This window comes from Phodopus roborovskii, unplaced genomic scaffold (assembly GCF_943737965.1).
Source record: "Phodopus roborovskii unplaced genomic scaffold, PHOROB, whole genome shotgun sequence".
Taxonomy (NCBI): domain Eukaryota; kingdom Metazoa; phylum Chordata; class Mammalia; order Rodentia; family Cricetidae; genus Phodopus; species Phodopus roborovskii.
This window is the reverse complement of record NW_026126447.1, coordinates 34,543,584-34,562,348: the sequence shown is the minus strand read 5'-3', so window position 1 is coordinate 34,562,348 and position 18,765 is coordinate 34,543,584. Positions and strand designations below refer to the sequence as shown.

General features: G+C 40.4%; 1 protein-coding gene across 10 annotated transcripts in view; it reads right to left on the bottom strand.

The window, feature by feature from the left end:
- The window catches only part of Sgip1 (SH3GL interacting endocytic adaptor 1), a 191,803-nt gene that overhangs the window by 76,616 nt on the left and 96,422 nt on the right, over window positions 1-18,765 (bottom strand). For 6 of the 10 annotated variants that reach the window (XM_051188253.1, XM_051188254.1, XM_051188251.1 and 3 more), the window contains 5 exons: window positions 16,060-16,084; window positions 13,144-13,212; window positions 9,778-9,834; window positions 7,704-7,758; window positions 6,659-6,834 (listed from right to left, as the gene is read on the bottom strand). In XM_051188253.1, coding sequence (XP_051044210.1) covers window positions 6,659-6,834; window positions 7,704-7,758; window positions 9,778-9,834; window positions 13,144-13,212; window positions 16,060-16,084 — 382 coding nt within the window. The remainder of the gene's footprint in view (window positions 1-6,658; window positions 6,835-7,703; window positions 7,759-9,777; window positions 9,835-13,143; window positions 13,213-16,059; window positions 16,085-18,765) is intronic. The other 4 variants (XM_051188257.1, XM_051188259.1, XM_051188260.1 and 1 more) reach the window with 1 other exon arrangement.

The window sequence follows — 18,765 nt, the reverse complement described above, 5'->3', positions numbered from 1 at the left end:
GAGCTAATCCCTGAGATCTAGATTAAAAATACACTATCTGTTTAATGATACAGAAGGATTTTGCTACTCACTAAAATCCTAGTTCTCAACAAATTTTCAGGCAAGGCAGCAGGTTGGAAGCCACTTCCATATAACCTACTTGAGAAGAGTTGGTGAAGGAATACATAGACCCTGTTCCAAAGAGAAGAGGCCTTGGGAATTCACAAAGGCAATGTGAGAAGAGGTGAAGATTGCTGATAGGCAGGTACACATGGAGCAGAAGCTAAACTCAGGACGGCTTCAGTTCCTCTGCTTTCCGGAGGAGAGGAAGCAGAAGGCTCATCTAAAAGTTAACCCAGTGGGCCCCAAAGAAAAGGCTGGCAGTCCTACCCCCAGGGCAAGTCTCATATCTACTTGCAAGGTTTCACTGAAGTAGGGATTCCAAAACAAAGTTCAGCAGTGGTGAGGAGGTCCATGATCACTCTGTAAGACTCAGTGGTAGCAGGGTACCATCTAGAGAGGGGCTCTACTGTTCACACACATTTTACTCTGGGAGTCAAAGAAAAGAGGCCAACCACAAGTCAGGGAATCAGTCTTTAATCTGGGGAGTCTCTGAATGATGGGGGAAAGTGCCCAGCTCACAGTCTGGCCAGCAAAGAACCCTGATGTGTAAAAGAGGGAAGTTAGTCTGTGGACATCAGACACTTGTCCAGTACAGGTTGAAAACCAGTGTGAAGTATAGGAAAGTCACAGGGCCATGAGTTCAAATGAAGCTCACATCCCTAGCATATAACAGTTTCAAAGTTCCAAGGGCTCAGCATCTCATTCCTGTTTCTTGACCATTAAACACCTCCCTGTCTTTAAAAATGCTTTCGGTTGTAGTTTTGTTACTATTGTTTACTTTTGTGTGTTATGTGTTGTGCACACACGCTGTGGCATGCATATGGAAGTCAGAGTACAACAGTGTGAAGTCCTTCCTATCTATCTATCTATCTATCTATCTATCTATCTATCTATCTATCTATCTATCTGCACATTCAGAACTGTGCTGGGGATATTTGTATAGTGTGTGAAGATATATTGCTGTTATTGGTGCAATAAAAAGCAGAATTGCCAATAGCTAGGCAGAAGAGATAGGCAGGACTTTCTGGATGAAAAGGAGGGGAACAGAGGATGATTCTAGGCATGTGTGACAGAGATGCCAATGAGACATGGAGGGAGTTGAACATAAAAAGTGAAAGAAAGGTTAAAAAGCCATGAGGCAAAACAGATGAATATGGGTGGGTTAATTCAAGTTATAAGAGATAGTGGGACAAGTCTAAAGCTGAGGCTGAGATTTTATAATTAATAATAAGTCTCTGTGTCATTATTTGGTTCTGGCAGTGGAAAATAAAGTCTGACTACATATGGCATCCAAAATGAGGGCATACATTTCCACACAGGACCTGAGAAATCTTAAAAAAAAAAAAAAAAAGGTTCCAAAGACACAAACATGGAGCCAGATGTGGCTTCCTAACCCTGTAGTCTCTCAGGTGGGCTCTGCTTACAGAGGCTGCTGCTGGAGGGCTAGAGCCAGCTGCCAGCACCATGAGCCAGCACCGTGTGCGATGCTGAGCTGTGGAGTGGCTCACATGGTAGTTTAAGATTTGTCTCAAGTGGTCAGAGAACACTCCACGCACTTGGTAAAACCAGGTCCAGACACAGAAAACATCTAAAAAGGTGTAGTATGTTTAGAAAATATACTTAGATGCTAAAGAAAGAAAAGAAAATGGGTATAGACAATCATAGAAAACAAGTAGCTTAAAAATAATACAGTGAAGCCTTTAAGGAAAGAGCAAAGTAATATAAAATGAAAAAGCCACATAAAGATGGAAAAGATATAGGGTGTCTGGATCCTGTTTGGTGTTAACTTCAATTTTTTAATACTAATGTACAAAATAGCTGCTGAGAGATACTGAATTATGGAAACTGCTAAATTAAACCAACCTATGTAGTTTAAGAATGTCTTAACTTCAAATTGGAAGTAAAATATACGTTGTGTTGAGGGATTATGCCTTTGCTTCCACAGGAAACAAAAGTTATGATTCTCTTAAAAATTAATAAAGATCAGATTTTATTGGGAAAGATCTCCTGAAAATATTGGCCACAGACATGATAAAAGAAACCAAGAAAGACTACAGGATAGGTGATGTATATGCTGATCCTTCTATTATTCAAGCAGCTCTGAGACTGGATGAGACATGATGAATCTTGTTGGTTACAGAATCCTTATGACTTATTATTACATGCCTTTCTTTTATATGACATGGGAGATTTATAGTTTGGTTATACAGTCTAAAAGGTTTTATAAAGTTGACAGGTACCTCTTACCTGCTGCAACATAGAACCAAAAAAAAATCATTTTTGATTTGTGCACACTACACATTGCATGTTTGTGTTAATACAGATATATGTTACCTTTAAAAGTTTATGTTTTCAGAGAAAAAACCCCCACCAGACAACAATAAAGACAAGTAACTCAGTTGATCCAGCATCTCAGAATGCCTCTGTTGCAGTTTCCTCAAAAACATGCATCCAGCACAACTTCAAAGCTGCTAGCTGTGATGTTCCAGCCTCACAGACTACTCCAGCCAAGACTTCAGATAAGCCCTACACTTTCCCATTATACAAAGACTGGACAACAAATCATATAGCTAGTTTTCCCAGGACTTGACCATTATCCCAATTTTCTCAGGGTCCCCTAAAGATGCCTTTGCCCACAGACAGGCATTCATTGTAAGTATGTGCTTTGAAACAGGAAGTAATTGTAAGAACAAGACACCCACATTCCTAAGAGGTGGGGTGGGTGTTTTTTGTTTTTTGTTTTCTTTTCTTTTCTTTTCTTTTTTTTTTTTTTTGAGTGGATTATGGATGTTTGTCATTGTTTAGGGGTTACAAATGGTTATCAGTCATGGACAGGGAAAAATGAAGCAAAAGAGACTGGATTCAAGGATCGTTATTTGAATAGAAAATGGGAGATATGGGAATGATAGGATAAAAGGGTAGATTCTTGAATCCAGTTTTAGACTAAAAAGCAACTACTAGTCTCAAACATTTTACATTGGTATAGATTTTTGTATATTGATACAAATTAAGGTTATTTTTGTTATAATATACTGTATATATGTTTCTACCCTTTTAAAGGTATTGTATCTATGCATATGATTTAAAAATGTAATGTAAAATTCTAGTCCTTGAAAGCTATTTAGGATAATAAGAAATTCAGGTTAGTAGTTAGTCATCTATAATAATCAAACTTGTAGTCATGTTATGTATGTTTCAAGGTCAAACAGAGATATATTTTAAACAGATAGATGGTCTTCAAAAACTTCAGAGACCTATAGAATATGGCATTTAAAATATTTTAATAACATATAGCTTTTCATGACAGTAAGACATGTCTGCTCCTAGCAGCATCAATCTATATAAAAAAGATGTAGGACACTGAAGAACTTCCATGTAGATCTTGCTTTTGTTGTGATAAAGCTAGCCACTGAGCAAGAAATTGCACTTGACTCAATTGCTGACAGTATGTTGTCCAAATTAAAAAAGCAACACACAAAAGAAATTGACTGCAGAACTTTGCCAAGGCAAAGTAGGACAGTCCTTCAAAAATTCTGGCTTCACAGAAAGGTCTGTCAGATATTCTAGGCCTGTAGGCCAAAGATGGATGCCCTAAAATTGCAGAGGAACCTTGCGGTGACTGTTCAGGCAGACATCTGACTGCCATTTATCTTTTTGGAAATTGTTTGCTCTGTATTTCCTGTAATATTATATCCTTTTTGGGTCTTTGATGGGGTTGAAGACTAGATAGTTACAGTTTTCCTTGTGACCATTTTTTTTTTTAAAAGAAGTGGTATAAAATGTATGAGGTTTAGAGACATTTGATGTGGGATACTGTTATTGTTCACTGTAAAGATTTATCACTCATTTTGGTTTATAAAATGCTAATTGGCCAGTAGCTAGGTATAAAGTATAGGTGGGGTTACCAGACTAGAATTCTGGGAAGGTGAAAGGCAGAGACACAATCACCAGCCAGATGCAGTGGGAGCAAGACGAGAATGCTTTACTGAGAAAAGGTAGCAAGCCATGTAGCTTATGGTAAGAATTATGGGATAATTTAAGTTGTACGAGTTTGTAAGTAATAACCCTGAGCAATAGGCCAAACAGTTTATAATTAACACAAGTCCTTTATGTGTTTATTTGGAACTGAACTGAACAGCTGCAGGGCTGGGAGGGACAGAAACTTCCATCAATGGACATTAAATTTTTTATTGAAGAAAATGTTTTGAGGTCTAAAAAAATACTCTTGCGTTAGTAATACAAGTTATGATAGAAAGTGAATTATGTACAAATCCTTGGATTCACCAAGATGGAATACATAATAGAATATGTTGTTCAAATATACTAAATACATATGGGCTGGACAAAGAAAATGCACTGATAATTGTTCTTATTATATACAGTTTTACTGTGCTAGAGTTAAAAAACTTTCCTTTTTATTTAGACAAAAGGGGGGAAATGTGGGGGAAGATGTGTTGCTGTGATTGGTGTAATAAAAAGATGAATGGCTAATAGCTAGTCATGAGGGAGAGACAGGACTTTCAGATGCAGAGAGAGGAACTCAGGATGATTCTAGATATTTTTGGGAGAGAGATGCCAACAAGACATGGAGGGAGTCAGACATACAGAATGAAAGAAAGGTAAAATGCCACTAGGCAAAACATAGATTCACATAAATGGGTTAATTTAATTTAAGTTAAGTTAAATTAAGCCTAATTAATAAGGCTAGTGGGACAAGCCTAAACTAAGGCCAAGCTTTCATTGTTAATAAGTCTCTGTGTTGTTATTTGAGGTTGGTAGTGGAATAGAAAGTCTGACTACAAAACTGTCCCAAAAAGGGTGGCAAGAGCTTATTCCTAGTCTAAATATCAAAGTTAGAAATATGTGGGAGTGATTCTCATGAAAGAAAATTTCATGGCAAAGGGAATAAATTGGGCTGGACTGGGGTCAGGAAAGCAACTCCAAATTGTGGTCTCAGTGTATATACATCTACTTTTTGCTCTGTTTCCGTGAATTCTTTCTCATCTGAGCCTTAAGCACCTGATGGCTGCTTCCCTTAAAGATGGCTTCTGAGGAAGCCTCCGGCTTCCAGCCACTTTTCTCACTGTGCCTCAGCAGCATATCAGGTTGGGCACACATTCATTGTAACACAGTGGATCCCGCCTTGCCTAGAGTCAGTGAGCTTTTAGCTATGCTTCTGGGATGTGTATAGAAAGCCCACTTTCTTATTCAGTCATCCATTTAATCAGGGGGACTTGCCTTCTTCCACTTCCCCATGCAATTCCCAAAAACCCACCCAGTCTATCATGCCCTACCTAGAAGGGGATGTAAACTTGTCCCTGACATTTAGATTTTCTTACAATTAAAGACAAACAACAAACAGTGACTTGGTTAGTGGAAGGCGATGAGCATGATGTCAGCTGAAAAGTGAAAACAAAGTGAAAGGGGGCGTTTTACCTAATGCTTCCAAGACTACAAACCACAGGCCAGAATGTGTGTTTAAAATCTCTACCTTTCATTGCAGGCGAGAAAGAAACAGTATTTCATGCTTTTGCTAAAGTAGCAGGTGAATATATGATGACAAATCATTTTCAATGTGTGGATGACTATTAGCAATCCTTTTAATTGTCACCAAACACATGGGATAAATCCTACTGTAAGCACTAAGATTTGCTTTTTCTTAAAAACAAAACGAAACAAACAAACAAAAAACCCAAACAAACAATTTTATCCCAGGAAGGCAAAATTTTTTTCTCAAGGAATAAACAATTACAACTGTTTTTAAAAGGTTAGTTGAGATATTTCTAGAAGCCCCTAGGAAGCGGTTTAGCATGTACTAACTACCCTGTTGAGGAGGATGGTCCCCTGAGGAGCCAAGAGAATCTCATTAGGGAGCTTGCATCTGTGTGCACAGCTATTCTTAGAAGACAATGTTGGCACTTTTCAAACCCCAGGGAGAAAACATCAGCACTCAGAACTCAGCAACTGAAGAAAACCAGTAGCTAGGAATTCGGAATGGAAGCCCAAATCATGGGAGAAGACCAATTAGAATAATATAAATAAAGCAACAACTGGATATGAGTATTCTAAATTCCAAGAGTATTTAAAACAATTTGAGGATTAAAAAATAATGAAGAGCCCACGCTTTAGAAACCTAGTGAGATTTTACTTATTTTCTATGATTTTGGAGCATCACAATAGTAAGTATTTTTAAAAGCAATGTTCTTGGCTTTTGTTTGTTTTCATGAAGACAGAAAATTAAGATGTGTTTTTGAAACTTTGCTAGTTGACCTGTGAAGTTCATATCCTTTTAAAATTAAGTCTTTAGAAGTAAGTCTGAAACATCATTTTCTTATTTTTTCTTTGTCTGACAATTATTAAAAAATAAAATAAAACACAATTTCACACGCTTTTACTAGTCTAGAAGGTATGAGGAACTGCATTGGAAGAGGGAGAGAGTGAGTTACTCAGGGGTTGCAGAGCTCACCAGATTAGACACAAGTGGCTTTTAGCACATGTGACAGAACACGGCTCCCCACCCAACCTTACCAAAGCTTAACATAAGGACTCCACTCACCACAGGTGACGGGGAAAGTGCAATGTTGCCTATTGAAGCCTTCAGCTCATCTACAGTTGCAGCATTCTTAAGGACGTCCTTCGATTGCAGTGGTTTAATCTTGATGTTGAATTTCTTGTGGGACTCTTCTTCCTCCTCAGACTCACTCGAAGAATAAAAGTGTTTTCCTTTGGTAGGTAGAACACAGTTAAGGACACTTAGCTCTTTCTTCTGCTAAGAGGTATTGGTGAGGACAAGACAAGAATGGCTTTGGTAGACATAGTAAAAGTCACCTTAGATGGTGGGACACCAAAGAAAAATAGCACCCAAGGAAGAAAGGTTATGGTTATGAACTCTGAGGAGCACTGGTCATGGTCCTACATTTTTTCTTTTCCCTTCCTTCCTTCCTTCCTTCCTTCCTTCCTTCCTTCCTTTTTCTTTCTCCTTCTCTCCCTCCCTCCTACCTTCCTCCCTCCCTCCTTCTTATTTCTCTTTCTTCTTTCTTTACTATGTCCTTCCTTCCTTCTTTCTTCTTTCTTTCTTTCTTTCTTTCTTTCTTTCTTTCTTTCTTTCTTTCTTTCTTTCTGACAGGTGAACTTTGTATGTCACACACAGATCACAAGCAGGAACTTGTGTCTCCACACACTGCAAGGCTACTTTAAAGGGCACCTATAAAGAATCTTGCATGCTTTGGAGTTGGTCAGAGTAAGGCAAGGCTACTTGGGTCTTTCCGGGGGGGGGGGGGAGTTGGCCAGAGAGGACAGTAATGCTCTTTGCCATTCACTGTAAATGACACTGTCATATTGGGGTTCAGCAGGTAAGTCAGGGTAACAAGTGTGCAGGATGTTTTACTGTATATTTCCCTCTACCCTGTCACTTTCTCTCTGTCTCTCGACGAGATCAAGGCATGTACATGCTCATTAGCCACCAGGCTATTCTCTGGGCTAGATACTCATCTCTGAGGCTAATAGTAGCTTTGGTTATTTTACGACCTTTGTGAGACTCAAATTTAGCTTACTGGTCCCTGAGACAATATAAATTTTAAAAATTTAAACAGAAAGGATATAGCCTGGTTCTTCAGGCCTGATGCTGTAACCTTCTTCATCCAACTCAGGTGAGTTCTGTAAAACAGAAATACAACACACATATATGTAGCAGTAATACTTAAAGAATAATTGAGAGGTAGTTGAAGGCACATGAGAAGCTGGAGGCTGGAGTGGGAAGTGTGGTCATGCTGTAAATACAGTATTCCTGATTCAAATTCTCAAAAACAAAAATGCAGGTTAAGTGGTTATTTCCCCAAATTGATGGAGAAATTGCTTTCCTTCTAGAAATCTTTTACTTAAGAATACAGACAAGTGTCTCATTTTAAGGGGTTGAGGAGTTAGCTTTTGGAAATGAATGCTAAGCAGTCTCTGTTTAAATCTTTGTTCAAGGATATCTGAAGGACCCCAGTGATGTCTCAAAACAAAACAAAACAAAACAAAACAAAACAAAGAGAATATATCAGGCCTTTCCGAAGCCACAGACTGTGCCAAGCAACATGGGCAATTGAAATGCAAACTATTTGCCCTCAGGGAAATGAAAACATATTCTCTGAGGCAAAAATTAGAAAAGAAAATACCACAAGATAGCAATTGTAGTTATTAAGAATGAGGGGGATCAGCTTAGTTTGTAAGGATAAGGGGGGCTGCTGGAGACTTTCAGTGCAGATAAAGAGGGTAGGGTAGGGATGGGGTCACTCCACGGTGGTGGGAGGAGTGTAGGATGAGATGCCATGGTAGGAATGGACACTGTGTGACTCAGGTGGTGAAGGCCAAAGTGACAAGGATGACAGTGGGGGGTAGGGGCCAGGGACTGGGCAAAAGACCATGGGTGATGTCTGCTAGGGTTGGGGGCTTTGTCTTGCTAGGGCTGCTGAAGTTTCTTAGTCACAGTGGAAGATGTTGGGGACAGAGGGTAAGGTGAGTGGAGGCAGGAGAAAGGGTGAATCATCTAAAATATGTGTACCAACTCAGGCTCTATTGCTAAGACTATGTGTGACTCGAGTTTTGGTGATGGGATAGGATGAAGCAAGGATGAAGGAAGAATCTGGAGGGATAGATTGTCAAGTCTTGGTGATAGGAGGAAAAAGGAGGGAAGTGTCAAGAAGAGTCTATGGTTTCTACCCTCCAGTCCTGGGAGATCGACTACTAGATGAAGCTAACACCAAAGAGCTAACACTATAAGTTGGGGAAAATAAAAGACAGTATGCATGTTGGGGTTCATATGTTACACCTTAGTGCCTATTACAAATGTGTGTCACAGTCTCATTGAATGGCATGAAAACCCCATTTGGCAATAATGAGCTCAATAACTAAAAAGGAAACTAAGCACAACCATGTAGCAAGTCAGCGTCAGTCTGCCGTGGTCCTTGACTCCCTGTGGTTTTGAGACTGTATCCTCAACCAAGGGTAAAGGAAGGACTGTGTGCATTGCTCTGCTAAAATTGGGACTGGAGGGGCAGCAATGAGAGATCTCCGATGCAAAAACATATACATAAAAATTCTGTATGATTAGAAATCTGAGGGTAGTGCAGGTTGGGTGAACAGCCTGCTCTAATGTGGTTAGTGAAGTGAATGGTAATGATGCTAAGATGGGGGAGTTTAGATCTCAGCTGGGATCTACCTTTACTTCGTGAGAATCAACTGTCACTTGACCTGGGAAAAGTCTATACCATATAGCTGTCATCATATAATCCAGGCTCAGCAATTAACTTATTTGCCACCATATTCAAAGCTACTTAGAAAGATAATCACTTACATTTAGTATGAGAAAAAAGTATATTTGTATACAGCTGTGGGCTTGGTATATTCCTGGAATGTGCAAGCAATTATCCCAGAGTTCTTACAATGATGGGACCAGGGTAAGTGCTGTGCTGAATGATTACTAGGGGCCACATACAGCTAGTGCTTGGAGGTTTCAGGTCTTGAAGCCCAGTTTGATAAGACTCTGGGGCTGTGAACTTTACTACATCCTAAATACAGCAGGCATTTCCAAATGAAATGCAAAATTTCCACTTATTTCTGTGTCCTCTTATGTGTCTAAGTGCTTCAAGTAATTTTAAAGTTGTACATTTTAAAAAAAGTTCTTATACTTACATATCTTTCCCAATCAATTTCTGCATAAAATCCATTTGGTGCCCCATTGCTTTTTTTCTGTAATAAATTTGAAAATAAATTTAGAAGGGAAACATTTGAAAGAAAAGGGAAAAAAGACCACAATGGAACAAAAACCACTTAAGTCTTATCTGTATTTAGCATGAGCTATCAAAATCCAGTACTGGAAAGACAGATTAGAGCATCCTATGGTATAAAGCACATTGGTGTTACTGGGTGGTAAATGCAGTTGCCATGGCACTGGATGAGAAAGCCTATGTACATATTTCGCAAGACAGCAAAAACCAGGCATAGGGGTATTCACAGCTAGCTGTTCAAATTTTACTCAATTACTGATGAACTTGTTGAGTTTACATTATGATTTAATTATATCCAAGGGTTAAAAGCACACATATGGATTTTAAATGGAAACCTTTGACTTTCTGTGCTGCCGACATACAAATAATTCCAGTATACCCGGAATATTCAGTTGAGTCATTAACTATTTAAATTATTTATACCACTGACTCAATTGATAGCATATATATGGAATCAGCTTCAGATTAGTTAATTCAGTTCCTGGTCACTAAAACTCATGTTGCTATTCTTCCTAAGTGGCTCTCCTTATCACATTATTAAAACAGAATTTGAAGATTGAAGGTGGGTTTCTCTTTTCCTGCATTCTGTGCCTGCCTCTACTAATACACTCTTGCAAGAAGATGGGGAATGAGCATGGCTCTGTTTCCTGCTTAGCTAAGTTTTTTTTTTTCCTCACAGTAGAATTGTGACAAATGAACACAAGTACTTGACCAGGGATGAGGCACCCTCCAGGGGGAAATCAATAAGCTTCTCTATTTTTTTTTTTTTTTTTTGACAAAAGTACAAATAAGGTTAGTGATGATAGGTCCATTCAACAACATTCTTGCATTTAGCACAGTAAATGATGCTAAGTCACTGAGCAACAACAGACTTCATAACAACACATGTGGTGATATACAGGGCTTTGAGGACAGGGTCTTTGATTTTGCAATCACAAGTAAGGCCACTTGCATTACAGTGTGGCTGGCAACCATCCACATTGATAAATAGGAGAGAGCTTTTTCACATATGCCCAGAGGATTTCTAGAAAACCCAGAAGAATCATCAGCATCCATTAATGTGTACTGAATGTTGCATGGGCATTCTAAGAACAAGCTGTGGCTCAGTGAGGGGTATAGTTCACGGGGCGTAAGTGATGTGCTTTTCTCTCTCGCTACAGACTATCACTGTGTGAGAGTTCATCAGGCCTCGTACCCAGGATTATGGGGCCTATGCTGATCACTCTCTCTCTCCCATTCCTTATAAATATTCCATATATGCGGGCATCATTTCTGTCTTCCCATAGAACTTCCTTCTTGGTGTTTGAGTGGCAGTTTGCACAGTCTGTCAAAGGCCTATAAAACCTGTCACCTTAGCTCTGCCTGTGTGCATTGCAATGCTACCGTGTCAACTTAATGTGTTAATAATCTCTCCTGTAAACAGGCCTGCCTCATTCATATATATATATATATATATATATATATATATATATATATATATATCCATCCTACTTTACTAACCTGTCTGTATATGGTTTTACCTCCAGAAGCTTTAACTCCTTAGAAAGCATATATAACAAACAAGTTCAACAGAGAATTTGACACAATAATAGGGAATGAAATAAACTTAATGGATTCCAGAGAGACAGACCCATGGATATTGTTATTTGTGTAATACTGCAATCAGTCTGCTTTCTAGTTTGTAAATGATTCCTTCATACAATAGATTGCTATTATAAACTCAATGAAATTAGGTAAGTTAGTGAGTTCACAGTTTGTCTAGTTTTATAGCTTTATCCTCTGCTAATAAGCTCTGTGATTAAAACTCCTCAAATTCAATATATTCTACATGTTCAGACAAATTATATGTATATATTATATATGTATGTTAGTATAGATGCATTTTTTTCTTGACAACATATATCCAACACTTTCATAAAGAATTTACTAAATTTCTAGATTTGGGCCAAGTAAACATTTCCTTGTTTCTATGGAAATCAATGGAAGACTGAAACAAAGAAAAAGAAACCGTAAGGGATTTTCTTGTTTGTTTATGACAAGCATTTTACAAACAAATACTTAATTCAAACAACATATTGTAACAATACATTCTTTTTGTCAGGTACTCGGCACTCTACACACACACACACACACACACACACACACACACACACAGACAGATACCTACATGCATGCAAGGGAGTGGCTTTATTAGAGGAACTGGCAATTTATTCTCATTCATGCTCATTTACTCTAACAAATACTTTTGTTTCACAAGTGAACATTAACAAGTTAAAGGTAAGCCAGGATTTAACTGGGATTCTTTTGGTTAAGCACAAGGGAAGTAATTCTCATCTTTAAACACGGAACAAGGCACAGCTCATAACTCGTGGCTGTACTAGTTCTCCATAGAGGACTTCAAAGCAGGGAGGGATGTGGTGAAGAAACATCACTGGACAGTTGGACCTAAGGCTGAAGGGAGGCCAGCTTTTTGCTAACACCTAAATAGTGTTTTTTTTTTCTTCTCCTTGAACTTCTTTTTTTTTTCTGTTTCTCTTTTCTAATATTTGACATCTGTCAAGTATAGCTTTTATAACCTGAGAATTTGACTGTTTTTGAAAATGATTGACACTCGTGGAGATATTCATCTTGATTTAATAGACATTTTACTTTGGCTATCTTACCATCGGTTTTCAGATAATGTGATGAGCTAGATCAGCAGTTCTCAATCTGAAGTTTGAGACCCATTTGGGGGATGAAGGACCCTTTCACAAGGGGTCCCTTATCAGATACCCTGCATATCAGGCATTCATATTATGATTCATAACAGGAGCAAAATTACAGTTATGTAGCAACAAAATAATTTTGTAGTTGAGGTTATTACAACATGGGGAAGTATGGTTTCCACAAGGCAGGGTCCTGCCAAGCTGCAGATATTGTTGCTATAGATGGTGCTTACTTTACCAAGAGCAATCCAACTCAATGTGCACATTGGTATTTCTATTATAGTTCATCATCTTTACAGACAACAGATTCTTTTAAAACATGAAAAATTGAAATCTCTGTTCTTTTTCTAAGACAAAAAACAATGCAAGCCTTTAGAAAAATAGCTAGACCTCAGCACAGGAAGTCTGTATGTTGATTTAAAACCCAGACCCGGGTAGTCAAGAAGTAATTCGGAGTTACCTTGTTGAACAAGTAGTGCTATTGTGCGTTCCAGATTTGAGGTGGGGATTTTACTCACTGTTTCTACAACCCCTTGGAAATTTTAAACTAAAATCTGTGTCCTTACCGAAGCTTTCTTGCCTCCTTCACGCGCACACTCTGCTTTGCTATGGTAGGGTGGCTCGTGTGGGCTGGGCTGCTGGAATTGATTGTGTTCATGTAGAAAAAAGTTGTTAAAGGATCTGTTTGTTCTTCAAGACACATATAAAGAATCACATGGAGTCAGCAAACATATCACAATAGAGACAACCTCTAGACCAAATTGTGCAGCCTACCAATCATGGCAGGATTCTGTAAGCAAAGAGCGGACTTCGGGCCCATAATGAGGCTCTATTCAGCAGGCCAGTTTGGCTAAGCCAAGAGAGGAAGGGAGAAGGCGGGAGATGGGCTGGGGCACCAGGGGCCATTTGGATCCCCCTTCAGAGGGCACTTGGCTTATGAATAGAGAACAGACATGAAGACAATACAGAAAGGGACTGGGCGATTTCTGATTGTATTTCTACTCTATGGATAAAAAGCATAGCTCTCCTCTTTTCCTCTTATTGAAGTCTTCTGAAAGGCCAACAGAGACCTACAGGGACACAGAGGACAGTTCCAGACCTGTGCCCTTTCCTGGCTGCATGTTTAGAGACAAGCAGAAGAGCTCTCACAGCCAGGGACTCTGACCCTGGTACCCCAGCATATTTGTGGAGGATCGGAACTGCTTAGGGAAAGTTCCGGTCTAGCCTGCACCAATTAGAGTTTGTCTCTGGATTAGAATGTGTGTCATACACAGCTACCTGTGGTCTAGACATTGTGACAAACAGCTCTGCTGATGATGGATGGGTATACACTCAGCCAGTGAGCAGCAAGACACACCCACCTTCACGCCATGCAGCCCTGCCATGCAGCCTCATCAGTGATGGGCTCCATTAGGCGCTGAGAAACTGAAATTAAGTTTCAGTTTGGCACAGGCTCTTTGGGTACCAATTTCTTTGTAAGCACTAGATGGGAACACCTGTAGCTGGTAGAGTCATATTAGTGATAGTGAAAACAGGCCTTGAACTGGCGGCAAGCAATCTGGAAGCTGTCTCAACCATATCAAAGTGGTTACAGTCCATAGATCAAAGGGCTTAAACCCATTTTGAGTTTAGAAGAAATTCAGGCTGAGATTTCTACAGGCCAATTAACTCTAGTCCACAGCATTGGGTTTCAGAATTTGGTGGCAAAATGTTTGGGAAAAGTTTGAACGTTTTTCAATAGGACTTGTAACTGACATATAATTTCCAATTATCCATGATTGTACTTTTTTTTTTCTAGAAAATGCACTTTCTTATTTTGAATGTGGCCTTTTCCAGAATAATAGTTTTTGGTTATTTCTGGAAGAAATGAAATTAAATAATTTCCCTTTCTTATGAACACATCTTTTTGACATTTCTAACTAATAATGGAGAGGACCTAACTGCTAAGCAGTGATTTTACAGGACATGGGATGGTACAAGACAGGTTCAGGGAGCCCTGGAGAGCATTGGGCCCATGCCTGGAGCTCATGGTCACGGTCATCTTCAACATCGGGTACCATAGCACATAATACAGCAGATGCTGAGATTGGGGCTCCTTAGAAGAGCAGAGACCAGAGAGGCAGCAACATGGCCTCAGAGACAGTGAGCAGGGGATTGGAGGAAGAAAAAAAAAAAGACTGAGAGAGTGGGAGAATGAGACAAGCCAGGAGTAGCAATCCAGTGAGGGCAGAGGCAATGACAGAGCCTGGCAAAGGCGTGGACAGAAAGACAGAAGGACCCAGGGATAGGACCCAGCCAGTAGCAAAGAGAAGACACAGAAAGCAGAGAGTACCTGAGACAGAGTTAAGGAGAGGGCTCTGAGCCAGAAGCAAGAGGCGAGGAGAAGCTGAGTCTTCTGGGCCTTTTTTTTCCCCTGCTGAATAGAGCCTTGATTATAGAGGTCCCCAAAGTCTGATCAATTTCATTCTAGTTTTTTTTCTTTAAAAAAAACATTTCATAGCAAGAATCACATGAATGCAAAAGGCACCCCAAAGCCGAAAACTCTTTAAATCAAATGCAGGAGGAAAACTCCTGCTATGGCTGCAATCAGCACCCTATTAGGTAGATTATTATAAGGAGTAGTTTTCAAAATATATATTTTTAACCACTGGATTTATTTTAGTTCTCGCTCTGGCCCAGGGAGCTTAATGTGTGTCCATTTCCCCTTCAATAACAGCTGTTCTTTTGAACCTTCCAAATAGGCAGCTGATTAGATGGGAAGGAAGTCATTTTAGAAGCCAGGGTTGACTCCAATGTGGATCTGTCTAAACTGGCATACCCCAGACCACTTTAAAAACCAAGAAATCTGGCAGCCAGCTAGGAGTCACTTCCTGCTTAAATTGAAACCTGGTGGACAAATTTTCTACTGTAGGCTGTAAATCCAGGCATAAATAGTTTCAAGACCACTCCCTATTTCTGAATTTGATATAGAAATTGTATTTGCAGCCCAGCTACTCAAGGGGAAAGTTTCCTTGGGAGGCAGCTCCTCTACAACTGTGGCGCCGCTGGAAAAGATTCTCCCATAATGAGTTTTATGTCATTGAACTGGAGATGAAATAGGAGTCAATGGGAGCAGCCCCTGTGCAAACCGTCTGGCTTTTGATCAGCCGTCTCTGTGGCTAGTTTGCTTGTGTGCTCTGGGGGTGGGTCTTAGTTAGTGCAAATATACAATGTCTAACTTGCTCTTGGGCTGGGTTTTAGGTGAACGCAATATATAAAGTCTAACTTGACAATGACCACATTTATATCTCATGCACATTTACTAGGGAGATTTAAAATAGTTGGGCTTTTGAAAAGTCCTGCAAGAGAGAGAGGGAAGGAGGGAGGAAAGAGGAGGAGGAGGGAAAGGAGGAGGAGGACGGAGAAACTGGCCTGTAGGTAATTTAAGGATAGCACATACATTGAGGTGCAAACCCACTAAAAATGATCATTTAAATACTTACCATCCCATCTCGATCTGGAGAGCCTCTGTAACAGAAAAGAAATGGATTTTTATGAAAAGGAGACATTCCTGCCCAGTGATTAAAGACCCACAGTAAGAACTGTTAGCCATTATCTTCAGCTGCCCTGCGTTCCCACTGCAGTGAACCCAGTTAAGGAAACAAAAACTACCATACTGAGCCACATCTGAGTGTGGGGTAGGCACATGTGTGTCAGGCAGGGAAATTGTCACCAAGATCTGGAGTCCAAAGGTAAAAGCCAGCAGTGCTGGACCATGATCCACATCCTTCATGAGAGTCTGGTCCATCCTTCTTAAATTATTTGTTTTATTTTAAATTATGTGTATATGTGCACAACTATGTGTGAGCACGTGCGAGTGTGAAGGCAGGCACCCGTAGAGATCAGAGAGTGTGTCAGATCCCCTGGAGTTGGAGTCACAGACAGTTTTGAGCCACCTGATACTAGAGCTGGGAACTGAATTTGAGTCCTATGCAGGAGCATACTGTCTCAGCTGCTGAGCCAGCTCTCCAGTCCCCTGGGCCCATTATTGCTAACTCCACTTAAAGGGTCAGTTATAAAGCATGTACACAGACACATATATATTCCTATAGCTATCCCCTGAAGCAATCCTGAATTTCCTTTTATGAGGTAAAGAATTTTTTTTTTTTCTGGTAGTTTTCAACCAGTTTGATAAATCTGTGCCTTCTTCCATATTCTGGCATTTCTTTCAATGATAGGGCAGGAGATGGGGTTGGAATTGTACTAAGTTGCGCCCTCTGCTGCTGAATCCCAGGGTAGCGTTTCTGTGGTGGTGCCAAGCTGTGATGCTCTGCAAACAAGGGCTTCAGAGCCTGAGTCTTCTGGCACCCCAGCTGCCCAGACCTTGCTTTCTGTCTCTGAGGAGTTGTGTTAGAGTGGTCTGTTTTGTTCGCTTGTTGGGATCTTCGTGTACCCCATCTTTTATTTTGTTCTTTTCCACTTTGTTGTTTGTTGTACGTTATGGGCGTCTTCTGAGCTGTTTCTGCTTGGATTCTCCCTCATTACTATTTTTTTTTTTTGGGTGGGGGAGCAAACTGCATATACAGAAATGACTATTTACAGCAATCTTTGTATTCACACAGAATAAAAAAGTAAAATGAAACCAAAAAACTGGAACACTCGTGTCCCCTCTAAGGTTCTGAGACAGGGGCACGGGGACACTTTCAGAGAAATGAAATTGTAGTTTATAGTATTTAGGGCTACAAGAATTCACAGTTAAGAAGAAAAAGTGAGGATGTGGAGGGAGGATGTAAGAAAGAGAGCAATGTGTGTGGGCTACAAGCGTGGGGAGTAATAGAGAAAATATTAAAGAAGAGCCCCAGGAAAGAGAGCAGGCGGAAAAGGACTTAGACTAACAGGAACTAAGAATGGTGGTAATTGTGAATTAAAATAAAATACCAAGAAAAATGAAACGGTGTAGGAACTCTACCACCAACCAGCTTGCACTGCTTCCCAGGTGGGATGGCACGGCTGTCCCCACCCCTTTGACAAATCATTCTTCCTTGTAGCTGCAATGGGGAGCGGGCTGCAGTTCTCAGTGTTGCAAACAAGTTAGATGTTCTCCCTCCTGAGGTGGCTTCTACGCTGGACACAGCTTCCTGTTGGAATTTCCTAATGGGAGACGCCAGCCATCCAATTAAACCTCTTTTCTGGTGTGCTGGGGGAGCCTACTTTCCATTCAGGGCATTCAGTGTTTATGAGGGGACACGGGGATGGGGAATGCCTAGGCTTGTGTTTATCTCTGCTACTGGGCATTCTCTTCCACTGAGGATCCGGACCTTTTCCCTGATCAATGACTGGTAATGTCCGAGAATACATGCACGAGCTGGGCAAGACTGCCTTGTTCAGTACAGTTCTTGTGTTCCCACGCTGTTGCTCGCCTTGGCAGAGGCAGGGTGCTGCTTTCCATACGTTCTGCAGACAGGTCACCTGTGATGCTTGTGGGATATTTGAGTTTTAGATGCCCATTTCACACTTGTGATAGAGCTTCCACAGCCAGCACTGTGCTAAGCTCTTATCAGCCCTAGTGTATTTAGTTTTCCGCCATGACTTTGCTTCCCATCTATTCGCTCTTCAACATGCTGGTCCCAGGGGGCCGCGACAAGCATTTGGTGTGTTACAGGCCCCAGGGGAGTAGCAGTGGTTCTGTATGTCTGGATGCTGGTTGGTGGCTGCTCCAGGCTGCTTCCCCATTGGAGGACTCTGTGGATTTCATCATGTCCGGCTTCTTCCTAAGCACTGCTTGGCTTTTCCTCAGTTCACAGTCTCCAGCTGCCCTCCCACTCCTTTGTGTGTTTCTGATGTTGTTCTGTTCTTTCTCTCTCAGAAACAGATGGGCTCTTCTCCTTTACCAGGTCACACAGAGGCAGCTTTCAATTCGCCACTTTTGCACAATGCCAAATTTATATAGCAGTCTGCAAGAGAACCAACGCCTTGGACCTGTATTTCATTTTTAAAAGTTCTTCCTTTTTAAAGTGACAGATCCATTGTATTGGATGAGAGTTCTATTTTAAACCTTGTCATTTATCATGGATGGGTGACCTCTAGTTTTAAAGGTTTGTTTCATGTGACTACTGCCATTTTTCTTTGACTCTTTGTCTGGGTGACGGTCTTTCCCATCCCTGCCTTTTCTAGAGTAGGATTCTGTTCTCGGCCTTGTTTGTTTCTTT